Below are 21,364 nucleotides of genomic sequence, written 5' to 3'. Positions count from 1 at the left end.
AAAAAAAAAAAAAAACACAACTTGTCCTGAAAACAGGATTACTGAAGAATTTTTGCCCTAGAGGGCTTGCTGTCTGTTTAAAGAGAGTAAAATACTGTGCACTGAAACTAAACAAATCTTCACATGCCACCCATTGATGTGTATAAGTCATTAGCATGCAAAGCGGCCACTATATTATTGTGGGGGACCTAAAGAAGAGGTTATTGGGAGGTCTGAGGACCCTGTATGAACTCACACAAGTCCACTACCCACTTTGTGATTGTCACAGGGATGGACAGTCATCAAGCCAACAGGTCCTAAACTATTAAAATCTAGGGAGAAGGGCCGGTAGCTCATGCCTGTAATCTGAGCTAATTCGGAGACAGAGATGAGGAGAATGGCGGTTCAAAGCCAGCCCAGGGAAATAGTTGGGGAGACCCTATTTGGATAATACCCAACACAAAACAGGGCTGGTGCAGTGGTTCAAGAATAGAGGGCCTACTTAGCAAGCATGAGACCCTGAGTTGAGACCCTAGTTCAAATCCTAATACCGCCAAAAGAAAAACAAAATTAGGGAGAAGAAAGATGATTACAGAACTAAGACAGGAGGTTCAAGCCTGCCTCTCTCCCTTCTCAATCTCTCTCTCTCTCTCTCTCCCTCTCTCTCTCTCTCTCTCTCTCTCTCTGTCTTGGCTCTTGCGGGGGACCAAAAGATTTGTGGAAGCTCAGAAGTCTCCACAAAATCGCCTTATGACATAAAGTGCTGTTTTGTGTGCAACACTGCAGCTGCAATATGGAGCACCTTGCATGTGGTTTCCTGGTTGTGATGCTCACTTCTCCGGTAAGCCTAAAGCTCAGTGAAAAGTAAGGAAAGCCAGGGGAGTAGCGGGTGAGGAGATGGTTTGTTGAATGAATGAATGCGTGGTCAAATGAAGAAGAGGAAAGCCACTTCCCTTCCAACAAGACAGTTCCTAGGAAGAAGGCCAAGGACAGGGAGTCCCCAAAGTCAGCAAGGGAAAAGCAGGCGGGAAGTCTGTGTACACACGCCCCCGCTGGCCAGGCGGCCGACCCGCTGCAAGGCCCCACAGGTGTCAGGCACGACGGGGAGAATGTGGCTCTCCGGTCCCACTCCACACTTCGAACCCTAAGTGTGTCTCTAAGACCCAGATGCGACCTTAATTCTTCCCGAGACACTTGGCTCCGCGTCCCGATCAGGCCGGAATCCCAAAGGATCACATTTAGAAACAGCTGGGGGTTGGGAGGGAGTGGCACTAGCTTCCAGTACCTTGGGAGGAGACTGGTCAGCGGCCAGGACTAAAGGGTCGGGAAAGGGGGGATGCCGGGACCCGCGGCGCACTGCCCGGCCCGCGAGTCAGGAGCACACGAGTGCTTAGTCACGGGTATCCGGGCGGCCCGCCGGCCGGAGTCCTCGCCCCTGCCAGCTCGGGCAGTACGCGACAAGCCTTGCGCGGCCCGCGCGCCCTGTGTGGCCTCCCAGCGCGCTCGCCGCCCTCCCAGACTTACTCCGCCGAGCTGGTCCCGTTAACCGCGGAGCCGTCTGGGGCCGGGTTCAGCTGGATGGGCGTTGGCTTCTTTTTGGGCATTTTGCACCGGGAAGGAGCTTCCAACTCAGAGGGGAGGGCGGCCCTTCTCGCTTCCTCCCTCGGCGCTGCCCCGCGTCCGCCGCGCGGGACCAAGTCGGGGCCGCGAGCCCTGGGGCTGCCTTTGGGGGGCGCGCCCCGCACCGTGCGTCAGCGACTAGGGCCAGCGGCGATCTCGGAGGACCCCTGCCCTATTCGCCCGCCGCTCGGCGCGCGAGGAGCCAAAGGGCTACTCCGCCGGCGCGGAGCTGAGCGGGACGGAGCAGGCTGCGCGCGCTCGGGATTTCCTCCCTCTTTCCCGCAATCAGTCTCTCGGATGGCCCCGCCGCGGACGCACTACAGCCCAGCTCCAATCCCAGCCCGGGAAAGTGCGGCCGCCGCCGCCGCGCGCACAACAGCTGTCCGCAGCCGTCTGTGGGAGGGACCGGAGGGCGGGGGAGGGGTGGGGAACAGGGAAGCCTCGCCCCCGCCGGGCTGCGGCGCTCTCCTCTCGCCCACTCGGCTCCGCCCCCATTGCCCGCCGGCAGCCAATGGGAGCAAAGCTCGGCGGCAGATGACGCGGAAATACGTCACGGGGGCGCGGCCCGCCGATCTGGGGCGGGGCCCAGCGCGGGCTCCGCGGCGCCCTCTGCTGTCAGGAGGCACTTTGGTGGAACTACTGGAATAGGAGGTTTTTATCTTTTTGGTACTAGTGTGTGAATTTAGGGCCTCGCGCTGCCTAGAAAAGGTCTTGTGTTCTGGTTCCTGAGGCAAGGTGCCTCTCTGCCAGGTGCCACGTGGCCTTCTCCTCTATTGACAGAAATGGAACTTCAAAATCCATGAGGGAAAGGACCCCTTCCCCCATCCAGAGGAGAGGGAGCATAGAGGAACAGAAAACTTGCCAAACCCGCATAATTTCTGTCGTATAATACTAGCGATGAGGGTGTACTCAGTGCTGATGAGACTGTAAATTGGTGCAACCTTTGAGAAGAGATTGATGATATGTCTAGGTTATTTGATTCATGTAACCAATCTCCCATCTTTAAAAAAAAAAAAAAAAGCCATAAAAACCCTCTTTCAGCCAGGCACCGGTAGCTCACGTCTATAATCCTAGCTACTTGTGAAGCTGAAATCAGGAGGATCATTGTTCAAGGCCAGCCCCAACAAACAGGTCTCAAATCCCACTCCAAAATTACGGAGCAGGGCTGGTGGAGAGACTCAAGTGACAGAGCACCTGTGTAGCAAGCGTGACGCCCTGAATCAAGCCCCGTACCGCCAAAAAAAAAAAAAAGGCCAACAGAACCAAATGGACTAGAGGTGTGGTTCAAGTCGTAGAGAGCCTGCTTTGAAGTCCAAAAAGCCCTGAGTTCAAAACCCAGTTCCACCAAAAAAAAATTTTTTTAAATACTTTTTCAGAGATCGGGAATCAGTGGAAGAGTATGCGTAACATGCATTAGGCCCTGGATTGAATCCCCAGCACTTAAATAGATAAGCCCTCTTTCATTCAGTAATTCCAGTTCTGTGAGACTTAATTGAAGAAATAAGATGTAAATAAAGAGCTTACTGTAATAAAATAGGTAGTTCATATGAGCCTGGCAACACAGACTCGGTCTCAGAAATAAGACACAAATGATATCCTATTCCAAAAATACACGTTCGGTCTCTCTCTTTTCCTTCTAAAAATATTCAGTCTTAAAGATTTTAGGTATGCAGAACAAAGTATTTACACCTGGTGGTCCTGAGCCAGGTGTTATCTATAGAAAACTGAGAGGGTGAGGCCGTTGGTGGCTCACACTGATAATCCTAGCTATTCAGGAGGCTGAGATGGAGAGGATCAGAGGCCCAGGACCTCTGATAAAAAGTTAGTGAGACCTCCATCTCAATAAACAAGCCCAAGTGTGGCAATGCATGCCTGTCATCCCAGCTGCTTTGGAAGTGCAAGGAGGAGGATTAGGATCCATGCTGGCACATTAAAGCTATATCCAAATTCTTCTCTTGATGTGGGGAGCAAAAAGACTTTATTTCATTTCATTTTATTTTATTGCACTTAGGTGAAAGAAATTTGTACTAGAACTCAGGAATATATTAGATTTTGATAAAATACTATACCAATATGTTGAGAGTGCTTGTTATTTGTTATGTTTATTCTCTTTATGATTTTTATGTTTCCATATCTTTGAAATGGACACATGTAAACCTTTACAATTAGGAGCAGAAATGACATTTTAAAAATAGACCAACAATCTAATGAAAAGGAATGAAACTATTAAATAAGTATGTAAGTAAAGAGAAAATTTGTGAACCAATGGGTTTCCCATCTTCTCACTCTGTAAAGGCCAAGGCCAGCATTGCTAAGGGGTGTAGCCCAAATCTTGGCATAAAGAACTCATGTTTGTATTCATATAAAATAAAAATAGTTTATAAATAAAAAAAAAAAAGATCCATGCTGGTCAGGGTATAAACTGGAGACCCTATCTCAAAAATAACTAGAGCAAGCTAGGGGTGTGACTCAGGTGGTAGAGCGCCTGCCTAACAAAAGCAAAGTCTAGAGTTCAAACCCCAGTACATCCAAAAAGAAATGGAAGAAAAAAGAAAAAGAAAAAAACTAAAACAAAAAGGGCTGGAGACATGGCTTAAATGGTAGAACACCTGCCTGGCAAATGCAAGGCTCTGAGTTCAAACCCTAGTACAACCAAAACCAAACAAACAAAGAAAACCCTCTCAAGGTGAAGAAGGCTTGCTTCTAGGGAGGCATCCCTACGTGGGGTCTTCTAGTCCTAGAGCCCAAGAAAGGAGAACAAGACAGCATAGTGGGATAGGACTGGCAGCTTGGAGGGGAGACTGGTTACCAACAAGATGACTAGCCCACCAAACAGCTACATATACCAAGCATGACAAAGCCAGGTTTCCCACTGTGGGAAAATTGGTATCAGTGTGAACGCACAGCTTTTTAAAAAGTAAATCTTGTGTGCATTTGAGGTTTACAACATGCTATCAGATACATACAAATAGTAAATGGTTATGATAATGAAGCAAATTAACATGCCGTTTCACATATAGTCATCTTGTGTGTGTGTCTGTGTGTGTCTGTGTGGTGGAGTGGCTGAAATCTACTTATTTAGCAAAAATCCCCAATACAATAAAATTGTATTCATTTTGTCCTCATATTGTACTTTAGCTCTCTAGACTGAGCCAGGCCTGGTGGGCCACCATTGTAATCCCAGCATTCAGGAGGTAGAAGCATAGGGTGTCAAGTTCAAGGCCACCCTAGGCTACATATGGAGACCCTGCCAAAAAAAAAAAAAAAAAGGGCCTCTAGACTTGTTCGTCCTACATATCTGTATCTGTTACTTTGTTACTTTGTACCTTGGACCAGCATTTCCCCATTTCCTCCTTCAGCCCCATAGTTTTTACCATAAAGAAGTAGAGATAAACGTGTGTATGTGCGTGTATTAAACATTTATAACTTTTAATATCAGGGTAAAATGATAAACATTAAAATTTTTATTCTAACCTTTCAAAAATATATTAGAAAGACAGGCTATGTAAATTCTGATATGTATTTACTAGTGCAAATAAAAAACAATGAAGCAAGGTACCAGTGGCTCACATCTGTAATCTGGCTCACTTACTTGGGAAACTGAGATCCAGAAGATTATGGTTCGAGGCCAACTCAGGCAAATAGTTCTCAAGACCCATCCCCACAATCACCAGAGAAAAATGGACAGGAGATCTGGCCCAAATTGTAGAGCACCTCCTTAGCAAGTACAAAGCCCTGAGTTCAAACCCCAGTCCCACAAGACAAAAAAAACTTTCACCCTGTGAAAAATGTTGACATTCCTTCCAAACCTGAAATATGATCCTAGAGTGCTGCTGAGAGTCAGTTTAAATTGAATAGTGTCCCTAAAAACCTCTTCATGGCCTAGGAAAGGGTCCAGAGCAAGAACTGCCCTAGGCCAGACATGGTGGTTCACACTTACAATCCCAGCACTCAGGAGACTGAGGCAGGAGAATTGCCAGTTTTAGGTCAGCCTGGGAGCTATAATAAGATCCTGTCTCTGAAGGGAGGGAGCGAGGGAGGGAAGGAAACTCTCCTACAAGTCTGTAGGAGAGTTTGTTTTCCTCACTTCCTTTCCAGATGGGCAATGATTCATCACTTCTGTCAACTTTTCCTGAGTGCGGACGACTGTAAATGCTGACGGTACAGATGACAGTAAGACTCACACACACATGTGTATGAACTAGTGACCACAGTGGGAAACACACTTGGAACATAAGTGTAAAGTTCAGCCATATGAGGTTGCTGTGTTTGTAGGTCAAAAAAGTTTGAATATTGGCAATATTCAAATATTTATATAGTTCATCCCATATGTATGCAGTGTAGTTAGAGCACAAAAATATGAGGATCCAAGAAATACCAGTGACCAAAATGTCTCCTGAACTGAGGACTACATTGAACTCAAACCTCTGTACCTAAGGTCCCAAATCAAACAAAAAAAACCAAACAAATTTGAGGGCTGGGGACGCATATAACTCAGGGGTAGAGAACTTGCCTAGCAAGCTTGAGGACCTGAGTTTAATATCAGCACAGAAGGAAGGGAGAGAGGGAGAGAGAGAGAAAAGAAAAAAAGAGAAGGGAAGGGAAGAAAATTAAAGCGAAAAGAGTAGGACCTGGGATTAATTCCAGATCTCCCTTGCAGTGATTACATAACTTCTCTAGACCTCAGTTAATTTATCTGTAAAATGAGAATTATAGGGGGGAGAAATGACCCAAGCCTTGTATGCACATATGAATAATAAAAAAAAATGAGAATTATACCACTTACTACTCCAGATTGTTGCATTAAATGAAATTATGAAAGAATAATGTTTAATGCACAGGAGCTAAATAAGGGGTATTGAGGAGGATTTTCATCATGTAAATATTATCTGCTGGGATTCACACAATTTCACTCAGTAATCCCACTTCCATCAATGTTTTGTAAGAGAGTTACAAAATCATGTAAAAGAATGATCGACATGGTATTATTTAAATAGCTAAAATCTGAGACTACGTAAATATACAACAGAAGAGAAATGACAACATCATATATGACACACCCATATGATACAATATTGGGCAAGAAAAAACTTTCCTCTGGAAATTTCAACCAGTAAGAATTAACACTTTATTAGTACATTAATTGTACAAAATAATAGGTTTCATTGTGACATTTTTATACAAGCATATAACATACTTTGATCATATTCACACACACCCATTATCCTTTCTTGTCCCCCATCCTTCTTCTCCCTGGTCCCCTTTCTCTTCCCAAACAGTCCCTCTTCTACTTTCGTGTCTTTTTTCTTTAATCTCATTCCAAATGAGCTGGGAGCATAGCTCAAATGGTAGAACACCTGCCTAGAAAGTGTCAAGGCCCAAAGTTCAAGCCCTAGTACCATCCCCTCCCCTCAAACAAATGGTTTGCTGGAGGTATCTCAAGTGGAGGAGTGCCCGCCTAGAAATTCCAAGGCCCTGAGTTCAAATCTCTCTACTGCCAAAAAAAAAAAGGTACTGCACGTGACAGAAAATATACAATATTTGCCTTTCTCAGTCTGGCTTATTTTACTTAATATGATCATCTTCAGTTCTTTGTGTCTGAGTAACATTCCACTGTGCATATATATCACATTTTGCTCATCCAGTCAGCAGTTGATGGACACCAAGGCCATATAATATTTTAGCTAGTGAGAACAGTGCTTCTATAAGGAGGGGTGTGCAGGATTGCTATTACATGCTGACTTGATTCCTTTGGGTATATACCCAGGAGTGGTATAGCTAAATCTTATGGTGCTTCTATTTTTTTTTTTGCTTTGTTTGTGTGTGTGTGTGTGTGAGTGTGAGTGTGTGTGTGTTTGTGTGTGTTAACGAGGGTCTGAACTCAGGGCCTTGAGCTTGCTGGACAGGAGGTCTACCACTTAAGCCATGTTCTCAGCCCCCTCTCCCTTCCCGTCCCCTCCCATCCCCTCCCGTCCCCTCTGCTCCCCTCCCTTTCCCTACTGGAAAAGATAATGGGGGATCTTGGCTCAAAGACCTGCTTGGAAAAGATCATGAGGAAATGGTTTTAAATTTTTGGAATGGGGAAAGTTATTCTAAGCAAGATACAAACCCCCAAAAGCATAAAGGAAAGATTGATAAAATTAACCTCACAAACATTTAAAATCTTTCCAGAATGAAAAAAAAATGCCTTATACAAAAATGACAAACTGAGTGCTATTGGAGTGGCTCAAGTGGTAAGAGTGCCTGCCTAGCAAGCAGGAGGCCCTGCGTTCAAAACCCCAGAGCTGCAAAAAAAAAAATGACAAACTGAGCCAGACCCAGGTGGCTGGTGGCTCATGCCTGTAATCCTAGCTACTTAATGAGGCTTAGATTGGGAGGATCTAAATTTGAGGCCAGTCTGGGCAAAATAGTTCATGAGACCCCCACACACACTCCAAAATAACCAGAGCAAAATGGACTAGCGGTGTAGCTCAAGTGGTAGAGTGCCTACTTTGTAAGCACTAAGTCCTGAGTCTAAACCTCAGACCCACCAAAAAAAAAGAAAAGAAATGTTTAAAAATAAATAAAATAAATGTTTACAATGTTTGTGATACAACAAAAGTCTAGTTTCTTTAATATAAAAAGAGCTTTGGTGGGCTAGGGGCATGGCTCAAGTGGCAGAGTGACTGCCTAGCAAGCACAAGTCCCTGACTTCAAACCCCAGTACCACCACACCACACACACACACACACACACCAACTCTCTCACAAATCAAATCTACTTAACAGAAAACTGGGCAAGCTGGGCGCCAGGAGCTCATGGCTGTAATTCTAGCTACTTGGGAGTCTGAGACATGGAGGACTGTGGTTGGAAAACAGCTCAGACAAATATTTTGACAGATCCGAATCTCCAAAATAACCAGAGCAAAAGGGACTGGAGGTGTGGCTCAAGTAGTAGGGTCCCTGCTTTGCAAGTAGGAAGTTCAAACCCCAGTCCCACAAAAAAAAAGAAAAAAAAACAAGAGAGGGAGAAAGGGGGAGGGAGAAAGAGAGAGAGAAAGGGAGAAAGGGAAAGAAGAAGAAGAGAAAACTAAGCGAAGCACATGAATATATATATGTATATAAATATATATATATATATTTATCTATAGTTTACAGAAAAAAGTAATAAAGGGCTAGGGGAGTAACTCAGTGGTATAGCACATGCCTAGGATGCCTGAGGCCCTGGGTTCCATTCTAGTTACTCAGGAGGCAGAGATAAGGAGGATCATGATTCGAGGCCAGCAGGGAGAAATAGAGATCCTGTCTTGAAAATAGGGCTGGTGGAGTGGCTCAAGTGGTAGAGCACCTGCCTAACAAGCATGAGGACACCAAAAAACCCTAGGACACCAGAAAAAAAAAAACAACCCCACACAATCATATCAACACGGAAATGCAGGAGATAACTTGAATTTAGAACTAGAAAACTAGCCAAGACAGTCTGAAGAAGAAAGCTGGAGGATTTACACCACCAGATGTCAAGATAAATATAAAAATGGAATATTGTAACCGTATGGCCCCGGCACAAAGAGAGACCAATGGAGTAGAGAGTCGGAAAATAAACTCTTATGTATTTGATCACATGACTGATGACAAAGATGACAATGCAGTGTGGTGGAGGCAGAGATTCTCTTGTAAATAAGTGGTGATGAGTTGAATGAATATACACATGGGAAAAATGTCTAGATACCACGCCACACCATACACACATCAATTCTAAATGTGTTACGGAACCAAACTAAACGTTTAGAGGATGCTGGAGAATCTCTTCAAGACATTGTGCTATGCAAAGATTTCCTTAAAGACACAAAAACACAAATAAATCATAGAGGAAGAAATGATGCATCAGCCTCCATTAAATAACTTCTGCGCTAGGGTGTGGCTCAGTGCAGGCCACTGGGGCGTGGCTCAGTGCTGGCCTGGCATGCCTGAGGCCCTGATTTGAATCCCAGAATCTCAAAAAAAAAAAAAAAAAAAAATGTCAATAAGGATGTGGACCAACTAGAACTGCCATCCACCGAGGGTGGGAGAACAGATTTGCCCAAGTAGTAAGAATAGTATCTGCGAAGGCTAAAATTACACTAACCCTATGATCCAGCTACTCCTAGGCAAGGAGTTATAGAAGTCACTATATATGCTCTCCAAACACGTGTTCAAGCATGTTCATAGCGCCATCATTGTAATGTAATTGGGGGAGCAGCCCATTGAGGTAAATGGTCAGTTGTGGACATGCACACAAGGGTACTCTATAGCAATGTAAAAGACTACAACTCCAGGCAACAGTATGAAGACTTACCAAAAGCCTATTGGGTAGAAGAAGCTAGACACAACAAAGAAAGTAATACGGCTTTGGGGTTTGAACCCAGGGCCTCATGCTTGCTAGGTAGACACTCTCCATTTGGGCTACTCCATCTGCCCTGTTTTGTGTGGAGTATTTTCAAGTTAGGGTCTTCTGAACCATCTGCCTGGGCTGGCTTCAAACCACCATCCTCCTGACCTCTGCCTTTTGAGTAACTAGGATTACAGGCGTGAGCCACCAACAGCCAGCTCCTATTTTTTTCTTTTATACAAAATTCAAGTCAGGCACTGGTGGTTTATACTTGTAATCCTAGCTATTTGGGAGGCTGAGATCAGGAGGATCTTGGTTGGAGGCCAGCCCAGGCAAATAGTTCAGGAAACCATCTTCAAACTAACCAAAACAAATGGGCTTGTGGTGAAATTCAAGTGATGGGGACCTGCTTTGCAAGGGCAAAGCCTGAGTTCAAAACCCAGTCCCACTGCCTCCCCACAGAAAATTGCTAGCTTTATTTTAGAGGCAAGTCCGTATTTGTTTATTAATTTAGACCTTTTATTTTATTAGGAAAAAATTCAGTTGGGATATTCAAAATAAGAAATTTCTGATTACAAACAGAAATTATTTAATATGAAGAACTCCCCCTCCCATTTTTGGTGGTTTTCTGCTGGTTACTGGAGTTTGAACCCAGGGCCTGCTTGCTAGGCAGGTGCTCTACCACTTGAGCCACAAACCCAGCTCTTTTTGCTTTAGTTGTTTTTCAGGTAGAGTCTGATGGTTTTGCCTTGGGACAATCTCAAACCACTATTCTCCTACCTATGCTTCCACATAGCTGGGATTACAGTTGTGAACCACTACATCTGGCTTGTTGATTGAGATGGGGTCTCATTAACTTTATGTCCTGGCTGGTCTGGAACCACAGTCCTCCCAATCTCTGCCTCACAAGTATCTGGGCATGAGCCCTGGTGCCCAGCTGTTTTTTGCTTTCATACCACATTTTCCTACACTCTAGTCATGAGAGAGTTCTTGCTCTTTATCAAATGTTTTGACTATTGTTAACTCCCTTTGCCTATAATTCATTTCTATTCAGGTGGAGCTAATTTTTACATTTTTAAACAAATAGCTGAGCAATGTAGTCCCTTGCCTGGAGTTTTAAACTCCTGTGAGTCCAGCAGCTGCTCCCATTGAGTGACTGAGTGAAGAGTCAAGTGTGAAGGGTAACACCACCATCACCTCCCCACAGAAGGCTGCATCCGCTTCCTGGGTTCCTCATGTCAGACATTCCGACTGCAATGAAACCACAGGGTTATTTTGGGAGCCACTTTTGATATTCACTTGCCCTTCATTTAAAGGAAAATATGCCACAGTGAGGTGGATGATGACTTCAGTTGCTGACTAAGGATACAGCTTATACCAGACAGGCTGTCAGATCCTGTACGTTTTTTTTGGAGGGGAGTGAGGTGGGAACCTTGCCCTGGCTTGGAAGAGGGGTGCTATGGTACTTTTCTTTTACCATTGGGTAGCAGATATACTTGGGGCATACCAGCTTCCTGGAGGACAGCTAAAGAGAAGGAAGAGTTGACTGACTTTGGAATCACAGTCTGGGATTCCCAGATAAGTAAGTCTTTTTTTTTTTTTTTTTTTATGGTACTTGGGTTTGAACTCAGGGCCACTCAACCAGCCCTTTTTTGTATTGGGTATTTTCGAAATGGGGTCTCATGAACTATTTGCCTGGCCTGGCTTTGAACCACCATCCTCCTGATCTCTGCCTCCCGAGTAGCTAGGATTACAGGCGTGAGCCACTGTGCCCAGCAGTTTGTAGTTTTAAATGATCCCAAGGAACAAGCTATCTGTTCAGTACAGTGTACCAGATTACTGCAATTGTGCAGCCCCAAACATCTGAAGTATACTTATTATAACATGACCTTGTTGTGTCACTAGATCCCTGCTGAACAGTAGGGCTGTTTATCCTAGATACTGTCTATACTTTCTCTAAGCAGATAGACCTTTGGCATGGCATCCTAGACTAGCATCTGATATGGGCCTTTGAGTCAGGGGACTGAGTTCATGTTAGGATTTTAGTGCTGGATTACACAGGTCATGGTGTCTGACCAGCCCCTTTATAAAAGAGACCTTTCAGCCTCAAGGTTCAGTGGTGCCCTCCAAGGTCACACAGCTAGCTGGGGGTAGAACAGGGACATCTGACTCCGAGGCCAACGATCTTTCAGCTGGGTATGGTGGCACATGTCTATAGTTCTACCATTCAGGAGGCTGAGGCGGGAGGATTGCTGAGTACAGGAGTTTGAGACCAGCCTGGGCATTGTAGCAAGACCCTATTTCAAAATAAGAAAGTCTCTGGTACCTTGCCAAATAGTAGATAGGTAAAACTAATTTTGTGTAATAGTCATCAGGTATATTTGTTTGGATGTGCCTTTTTTTTTTCCTGGTGGCAAAGGGGTTTGAACTCAGAGCCTCACACTTGCTAGGCAGGTGCTCTACTGCTTGAGCCACTCTACCAGCCCTGGCTGTGACATTAAAGATCTTGGTAATACCATAATAATAATAATATCCTTATTTTTCCTTTACCTACAATCCTTTCTCAAATTTTAATACCTTCAATTTCAACTGGTATCAAGACATATTTGGCATGAACTCAACAGAGTCAACCTCAGTAAGACTTATTGAAACCAGCAAACTTATTGAAACCAGCAAACTTAGATGCCGTGTAGCCTTAGCTGACAAGGTGAGTTCTGGGTTTGCTTCTTTGTTTTCGGGCAGCGCTGGGACTGAACTTAAGGCCTGCGGTATGCTCATCACGTGCCACATTCACCTCTAAATCCAGACCTTTGGACCCCAGGCCAAACATGCCAGGGCTGCCCACTCTCCCTAAGGGCCAAATAAAGAGACCCAGTGAAGGCAGAGAAAGGAGATTTATTACAGGCCCAGGACGTGCCATGGGAAGAGGCAGAGTAAGCACTTCAGCCCTTCTTCAGCCGTCTTCAGGTACACACGCGAGCTTGAGCTTTTCTTTTCAGTACTGGGTCTTCAATTCAGGGCCTTCACCTTGAGCCACTTGGCCAGCCCTTTCTGTGATGGGTGTTTTCGAGACAGAGTCTCTGAACTATTTGCCCAGGCTGGCTTTGGACTGCTATCCTCCTGATCTCTGCTCCTGAGTAGCTAGGATTACAAGCAGAGCCACCATTGCCCAGCCTAAAACAAATCACTTTAAACACACATACAATCTATAATTTTTGCACTACCTGTTGTTTCTATTTTAAATTTCATCATAATCTTTTACATTTTTTAAACCAGTTTCACTTGGTTTGCACTCACTGTACATAGTACAATTGTACTTTTAACCATCTCACAAACACAGAAACTTTCAAGAGAAAATTTCAATGGCCCAAACTAAAATACCTAGAATCACTAATGCCCAGTTAGGCAGAGCTTACTAGTCTTTGCTCTGCTCTGGAGAGCTTTAGCTTCAAATAGACAAAGAATTAGGGTAGGGGGCAAAAGGTACGCATAGTTACACTGTCCCAGTTACAGTAATGGCCTGGTCCCTCAGTCCTTACTTTGGGAGGGTTTCCGTAGAAGTTGTCATAGCTTGGCCTGGGAAGACTCTGATATTCCCTTTTTCTGGGGCAGTTTCCTCTATTCCTCTTGTAAACACGTCATCAATAAGTCCCATCTTTCCTTGATTCCAAGGTGACTACAAGGTGAATGGCCCAGACAAAGGCAGTTGTAAAAGTGCATCAGGGATGTCAAGCTTTTCTCCTGATTTTATGATTGATAGGCCCAAGTAAGGAGTCTGTGCTTTTCAGCAAAAGCAGTTTCTTTTTTTAATTCATATTTGCAATGTTTGGGTCATTTCTCTCCCCTTCCCCCCACTCCCTTTTCCCCCACCCCCTCAATACCCGGCAGAAACTATTTTGCCCTTATCTCTAATTTTGTTGAAGAGAGAGTATAAGCAATAATAGGAAGGAACAAGGGTTTTTGCTAGTTGAGATAAGGATAGCTATACAGGGAGTTGACTCACATTTCCTGTGCGTGTGTGTTACCTTCTAGGTTAATTCTTCTTGATCTAACCTTTCTTGATCTAACCTTTTCTCTAGTTCCTGGTCCCCTTTTCCTATTGGCCTCAGTTGCTTTTAAAGTATCTGCTTTAGTTTCTCTGCGTTAAGGGCAACAAATGCTAGCTAGTTTTTTAGGTGTCTTACCTATCCTCACCCCTCCCTTGTGTGCTTTTGCTTTATCATGTGATCAAAGTCCAATACCCTTGTTGTGTTTGCCCTTGATCTAATGTCCACATATGAAGGAGAACATACAATTTTTGGTCTTTTGGGCCAGGCTAACCTCACTCAGAATGATGTTCTCCAATTCCATCCATTTACCAGCAAATGATAACATTTCGTTCTTCTTCATGGCTGCATAAAATTCCATTGTGTATAAATACCACATTTTCTTAATCCATTCGTCAGTAGTGGGGCATCTTGTCAGCAAAAGCAGTTTAAGCACTACCCCCTAAGCTTTTTTTGTTGTTTTTTTTTTTATTTTGTATCATTTCCATGAAATGCATACACTTCAAATTTAAGAATTTATTTTAGGAAATGATCAGAGATGTGCAAAGATTTATGTACAACATAAATTTTTTATATTTATTTCATTATTACTCATACAAGCAAAATATAAACACAAATCGAGGTGTTTTGTTCCCTCTTGGGAGAAACTGTAAGAATTTGTTAACAGTGATTGCATTTAGACAGAAAAATTTGCTGAGTGGGAAGAAAATATTTCACTTTTCATTTTGTATATCTTTTTGTGCTGCTTGACTTTTCTATCCAGCTATATACACTTTATTTCATTTTCTTCAAAAACATCAACAGGTATTTTCTAGTGGCAAGATTATAGACAATTTCTGACCTCCTTCCAACTTCTCTTGTGCTAAAATAAATTATCTTAGCTTCAAAAAAATTAATGTCCAAAAATAGGGAATTTGTATTGTATCTCCATGTTGAGATTCAATGCATCAGTTAAAATAATCTCACTCTTGCTGGGTGTGGTGGTGCACATATGTAATCCCAGCATTTGAGAGGCTGAGGCATCAGGATTACAAACTCAAAGCCAACCTGGGTTACATAGCAAAATCCTGTCTCAAAAGTCCAAGGGTGGCTGGAACTGTGGCTCAAGCCATAGAGCGCTTGCCTAGCAAGCATGAAGCCCTGGGTTCAAACCCCAATAATACAAAAAAAAAAAAAAAAAAGTCCAAGGGTTGGGGATGTAGCTCAGTGGATGAGTGTTTGCTTAGTATGCTCAAAGCCCTGGGTTCAACCCCAATCCAAGTCACACACACACACCACACACACACCCTAACAGTTTTTAATTCTGATGTTCAATTTATTGATCTTTTTCTTTGGAAGTTTTTAAGAAACTTTGGTCAAATACCATGAGAGAAGCTTTCTTCTCTATTTTCAATAGCACCTCTTTAACTTTGAATTTTTTTTTTTTTTTTTTTTTTGGTGAGACTGGAGTTTGAACTCAAGGTTTTGTGCTTCCAAAGCAGGTACTCTACCTCTGGAGCCACACCTTCAGTTCCTTTTTGCTGTGGTTATTTTCAGAGATGGGGGTCTCCTGAACTATTTGCCTCAGCTGGCCTTGAACCGTGATCCTCTGGGTCTCAGCCTCCCAAGTAGCTAGGATTCCAGGCATGGAATCTTAGTGCCACCAGCACTAGGCAAACTTTGAATCTTTAAAGCTTGTTCCTTGCTGTGAAAATGCTTTAAGGCACAGCTCCCCAGCTCCCTTACCTGGTAAGAAAACTCTTTAAAACATTTGAATGCAAAATTATGAACTAGTTTTCATATTTTTGGGAACACTCCAAATTGCAAATTTGCAAAATTAATATTTTTTTTCTATATTGTAATATGTGGCCATCTGCTACATATTACAATCTGCCTAGTGTCTTTTCACCTCTTCTCCCATAGTTGTAGAAACCCTGAATGTCTCCTGGGCATATGGTCAATAAGAATAAAGTCATCCTCTCTTGTAGCTAGGTGTCACCTTGTGATTATATTCTGGATGAAGAGAGGTAATCAAAATCATGTGCAACTTCTGGGAAGTGTTACGAAAACACTTCCTCCTGTTAATCACAGTGGCTGGAGCTCTGAAAGCTGTCTGGGACACTGAGAGGAACATTAGAATGGAATGCTTACGAGGAAAAGAAGGAAATGGTAGATGACTAACACCATGGGGCACTATGCCAACTGTGTATTTACTACCTCCAGACCTCTTGTCCTTGAGAGACAAACTTCTATCTTGTTTATCGTTATTTTTGCTTATTTTTTTCCTGTTATTTGCAGCTGATCTGACCGTAACTCATAAACCTTGACCTGCCCACCTTCATTGCTTTTGCTCCTGCAATAGAACTGGGTGTGTTATGCAGAAGGCAGGGGCAAGTAGATGCAATGACCTTGAGATGGAGTTCTCAAGTACACAGAAGACCACTGTCTCCAGCTAGCCCAAGCACTTACCCAAATAACACCAGTCAATGAAGACCCAGAGGCTTTGCTTTTTTTTTTTTTTTTTTTTTGGGTGGTACTGGGGTTTGAACTCAGGGCCTCACAATTGATAGGCAGGCACTCTACCACTTGAGCCATCCTACCAGCCCCTTTTTAGGCAGTAGTGGGGTTTGAACTCAGGGCCTACACCTTGAACCACTCCACCAGACTTTTTTTGTGATGGGCTGTTTCGAGATAGGGTCTAATGAACTATTTGCCTGGGCTGTCTTAGAACTATGGATCCTTCTGATCTCTACCTCTTGAGTAGCTAGGATTACAGGTATGAGCCACCTAGCAAGGCTTTGCTTTTAAATATGGGATACAGATAGTGCACAGTCTGTTGATTTGAAAAGGTTTAACACATTTCTCTTTCAAACCTCATCTCTGAGAACCTATCTACATTTGCGATAGACTTGATTTCCTGCTTGCCAGAAGAGCTTTACACTGTGTATGTAATTTTTGGTTTATTAATAATCTTTATTTTTTTCTTTAACATTCTTAACTTTTAAAACATTAAAATTTAAATTATAAGGAAACTATCTTTTGTACCTCTGGTGAAATTGCTAAAGAAAATGTACTCTTGACACCACTAACAACAGGTGTTGGCGATGATGCGGGGGGGGGGGGGGGGGCCGGGGGGGGGGAAGGAACCACACTGCTGGTGGGAATGCAAACTAGTACAACCACTCTGGAAAAAAATTTGGAGGCTTCTTAAAAATCTAAACATAGATCTACCATATGATCCAGCAATACCACTCTTGGGGATATACTCAAAAGAATGTGACACAGGTTACTCCAGAGGCACCTGCATACCCATATTTATTGCAGCACTATTCACAATAGCCAAGTTATGGAAACAGCCAAGATGCCCCACTACTGACGAATGGATTAAGAAAATATGCTATTTGTACACAATGGAATTTTATGCAGCCATGAAGAAGAATGAAATGTTATCATTCGCAAGTAAATGTATGAACTGGAGAACATAATTCTGAGTGAGGTTAGCCTGGGCCAAAAGACCAAAAATCGTATGTTCTCCCTCATATGTGGACATTAGATCAAGGGCAAACACAACAAGGGGATTGGACTTTGATCACATGATAAAAGCGAGAGCACACAAGGGAGGTATGAGGATAGGTAAGACACCCAAAAAACTAGAAAGCATTTGTTGCCCTCAATGCAGAGAAATTAACGCAGATACGTTAAAGTGACAGAGGCCAATAGAAGTGAACCACAAAGTAGAGAAAAGGTTAGTTTGAGAAGAATTAATTTAGAAGGTAACACACATGCACAGGAAAGCAATGCAAGTCAACTCCCCGTATAGCTATCCTTATCTCAACTAGCAAAAACACTTGGTCCTTCCTATTATTGCTTATACTCTCTCTTCAACAAAATTAGAAATAAGGGCAAAATAGTTTCTGCCTGGTAGTGAGGGGATGGGGGGGAGAGGGAGGGGGCAAGGGGTAAGGGAGGGGGGAGAAACGACCCAAACATTGTATGCACATATGAATAAAAGAAAAAAAAGTACTCTTACTGCCCAGTACAACTAATATGCTAATAAATATGTTAATAAGAAGGAAAATACATTCTTCACATATGTAAAAAAGGAATTAGTCTTTTTTTGGCAGCACTGGGATTTGAACTCAGGGCCTCACTCTTGCTAAGCAGGCAAGGAATTAGTCTTTGACAATATTACAACTGTGGTAATTTATTCACACCAGTCTACAATTACTCAACAAAATCTACATTTTCTAAAAGGGCCAAGTATTCTAAAATTTATATGGGTAATGATAGATAACACTTATGTACTATGTGTTAATCCTCACAACACTGAGGTAGGTACCATTACTAATACTGTAATGAAAAAAGTGAGGCACAGGCAAAGATCACTAACCTAACTCTAAGCATCTGCTGGTGTGTGTACCGTTTACTGTCTCAGAGTGCTTTTTTCAAGATAGGGTCTCCCAGAACTATTTGCCCAGGCTGGCTTTGAAACTCCATCCTCCTGATCTCTGTCTCCTGAGTAGCTAGGATTACAGGTGTGAGCCACCAGTACCCAGCTCAGAGTGCTTTCAACTTCTCAGCTTTTACATGTATTTTATTAGACAAAAAGTGTGAAATATAGTCTCTTAGCTAGATAACTAAAAGAATACCTCTTACCTTAGTAATTTGGACTATTGAAGTTGATATATTTTTGGTTCAAACTAGTTATAATTTTGTTAATTGCTTAATGTTATCTTTTTTTTTTTTTACTTCACTTTTTTTTTATTGTGCTGGGAGGTACATTGTGGCATTTACAAAAGTTCTTACAATACATCAAACGTATCATACAAATGATACAAATATATCTTTCTCCTTTATCCTCCCCTTCAATATTATCTTGCTCATATAGAAAGAAAGAAAAGAAAATGTGGGCTGGGGGGAATGGTTCAAATGGTAGAGCACCTGCCTAGCAAGGGTGAGACCATTAGTTCAAGCCCCAGTGCCAGGAGAAAAAAACAGAAGAAAGAGAACATGAGTTATGTGTGGTGGTTTACACCTGTAACCTGTAATCTCAGCAACTCAGGAAGCAGAAGCAAGAGGATGGAAAGTTTGAGGCCAGCCAGGGAAGTGTTATTGAGACCTTATCTCAAGCAGCAGAGCGTTTACCTAGCAATCTCCAGAATCAGAAAAAAAAAAAGTAAGTAAAAGGAAAATGTGACAAATGTACACATTTTTATAGACAATTTTAGCCCAGCTAGAACTGGCAATTTTCTCTCTGATTTTTTTCACTTGATTTTACTCTTTGAATTTTTTTTTTGTGGTACTGGGGCTTGAACTTGAACTCAGGACCTACACCTTGAGCCACTCCACCAGCCCCTTCTTTGTGAAGTGTTTTGTTTTTGTTTTTGTTTTTGTTTTCTGCAATAGGGTCTCTCGAACTATTTGCCCAGGCTGGCTTTGAACCATAATCCTCCTGAGTAGTCAGGATTACAGATGTGAGCCACTGGCACCTGGCTCTTTTTGAATTTTAGTGAGATTTCAAGCTACAGAAAAGTAGAGGTGGCTGGAGGTATAGCTCAGTAGTACAGTGTGTGCTTAGCATGCACCAGGCCATGGATTCAATCTTCAGCATCAAAAAACCAAACAAAAAAAACCCTTTCCTAATTATCTTCTAGGTTTGTCAAATCTTAATGCTATATTTCCTGCAGATATTTTTAATTTGGCTTTTTGAAGTTAATAATTGAATGTGTTCAAAATATATAATGTCCCTATCCTGTTCCATATGCAACTCCCAATCCCATAGGGATATTATGTAAGCATACATTTATACTTACATTTTTATTCTATACACTACATTATACATTATATTTGTATCTAATATAGTATATTTAATGCTATTATATAATACACAGATAATATATCTCAGTTCTGTGTTTACAAGCATATTCACATGTTTAGACTTGGGTTTTATTTTATTTTACTTTGTGGTACTGGGGCCTGAACTAAGGGCCTTCACCTCAAGCCACTCCTCCAGCCCTATTTTTGTGAGTGGATAGGGTCTCGCGAACTATTTGCCTGGGTCTGGTTTTGAAACTTGATCCTCCTGATCTCTGCCTTCTGAGCAGTTAGGATTACAGGCAAGAGCCACTGATGCCTCGTTTTTTTAAATAGAAAACATGTTTTTGACATTTTTATTGTGTCTACACTTCTAAACCAAACTCTACCACCTCTTTTCTCAAGTCATTACTCAAACAACTCATGTTGAAGGCATTCCGCTATGAACTCTGCAGATGTGGTGGTTTTTCAGCAGTACCGATTCCCCTGTTGTTTTTATCACATCCACTTGTTGGGTCTAGAGACCTAAGGCAGATGAGTGAGTATCCCATCCCCCATGGAGGGCAATATCATTTCTACATCCTGAGGACATCCTAAAGGAGAGATACAGGTCTGCCACAGGGCTGATGAGCAAAATGCTCTCGATTGTTCCCTTCCCCCAATAAAGGTGCTAACCACCAGTTCACCTGAGAAAGCCCTTGAAATGCAAGGCCAATGAGAAAACTCCCCAACCCAGAGTTAAAACGTCCATAAAAACCCCAGCCTTCACCTGTGCAGCAGCTTCCCAGCTCCGCTGCAGTTCCCTAACTGTAGCCTTTCCTTTCTCTCTAATAAATCCTACTTTGTATACCGGCTTTGGCTCATCATTCAGCTGCCTCATGAGCCAGTTCTCTGGCCTGTGAAGGCAAGGACCATCAACACTGGCAAATAACATTTTGGCGACGCACGAAGGGACCCAATCTCCTCTGACCCAAGGTCGGTATAGGTTGTGCCAAACAGGGAAAGGCTGCCTAGGATTGTGACCATGAGCATATGGCACTCCGATGGAGTCTGTTTTCCAGGAGAGACCCCTCCCCCCCACCACAACCTAGCTATGGTGGAACTCTCAGGTCTACCTTTTCTCTCTCTCTCTCTCTCTGTCTTGTTAAGGATTGCTCCCTTGGGAAACTAAGGAAAAGCTCCGAGCCCACTATAGCTGAACGGCAGGCAATCTGAGGAATCTGAGGCCAGGTGGGGGATTATACCACACTACCAATGCTACGTGGGTGGAACCTGACTTCAGTGCACCAAGGTGTTTTCTTTTTTCCTCTCCTTAAACGCTAACTCTTTCAAGATCTGACCAGCTTAAGGGGAGGTCTGAAAACAGCCTGTGGAAAGGAAAGTTTGTCTTCAAGCCACAAAAGGTGTTCTGGCTGGGGCACTCCCTGGTGTCACCCAAAGGCTGGAGACACAACTTCCTAACCCACTCTGAGGCTCCAAAAGCGGCTAAGTCTCAGTCCCTTCCAGCCATGTCTGTGGCAAAGAGACAATCAGATCTCTCATGCTTCCTTCATGGTTACCATGGCCCAAGAGTAGAGGTC

General features: G+C 43.1%; 1 protein-coding gene across 1 annotated transcript in view; it reads right to left on the bottom strand.

The window, feature by feature from the left end:
- The window catches only part of Map2k1 (mitogen-activated protein kinase kinase 1), a 67,747-nt gene extending 65,736 nt beyond the window's left edge, over positions 1 to 2,011 (bottom strand). Inside the window, exon 1 of the mRNA XM_074066267.1 lies at positions 1,504 to 2,011. Coding sequence (XP_073922368.1) covers positions 1,504 to 1,583 — 80 coding nt within the window. The 5' untranslated portion in view covers positions 1,584 to 2,011. The remainder of the gene's footprint in view (positions 1 to 1,503) is intronic.
- Positions 2,012 to 21,364: the final 19,353 nt, after the last annotated feature.

This window comes from Castor canadensis, chromosome 2, assembly GCF_047511655.1.
Source record: "Castor canadensis chromosome 2, mCasCan1.hap1v2, whole genome shotgun sequence".
Lineage (NCBI taxonomy): Eukaryota > Metazoa > Chordata > Mammalia > Rodentia > Castoridae > Castor > Castor canadensis.
The sequence above is the reverse complement of the archived record's forward strand: the minus strand, read 5'-3'. Positions and strand labels throughout refer to the sequence as shown.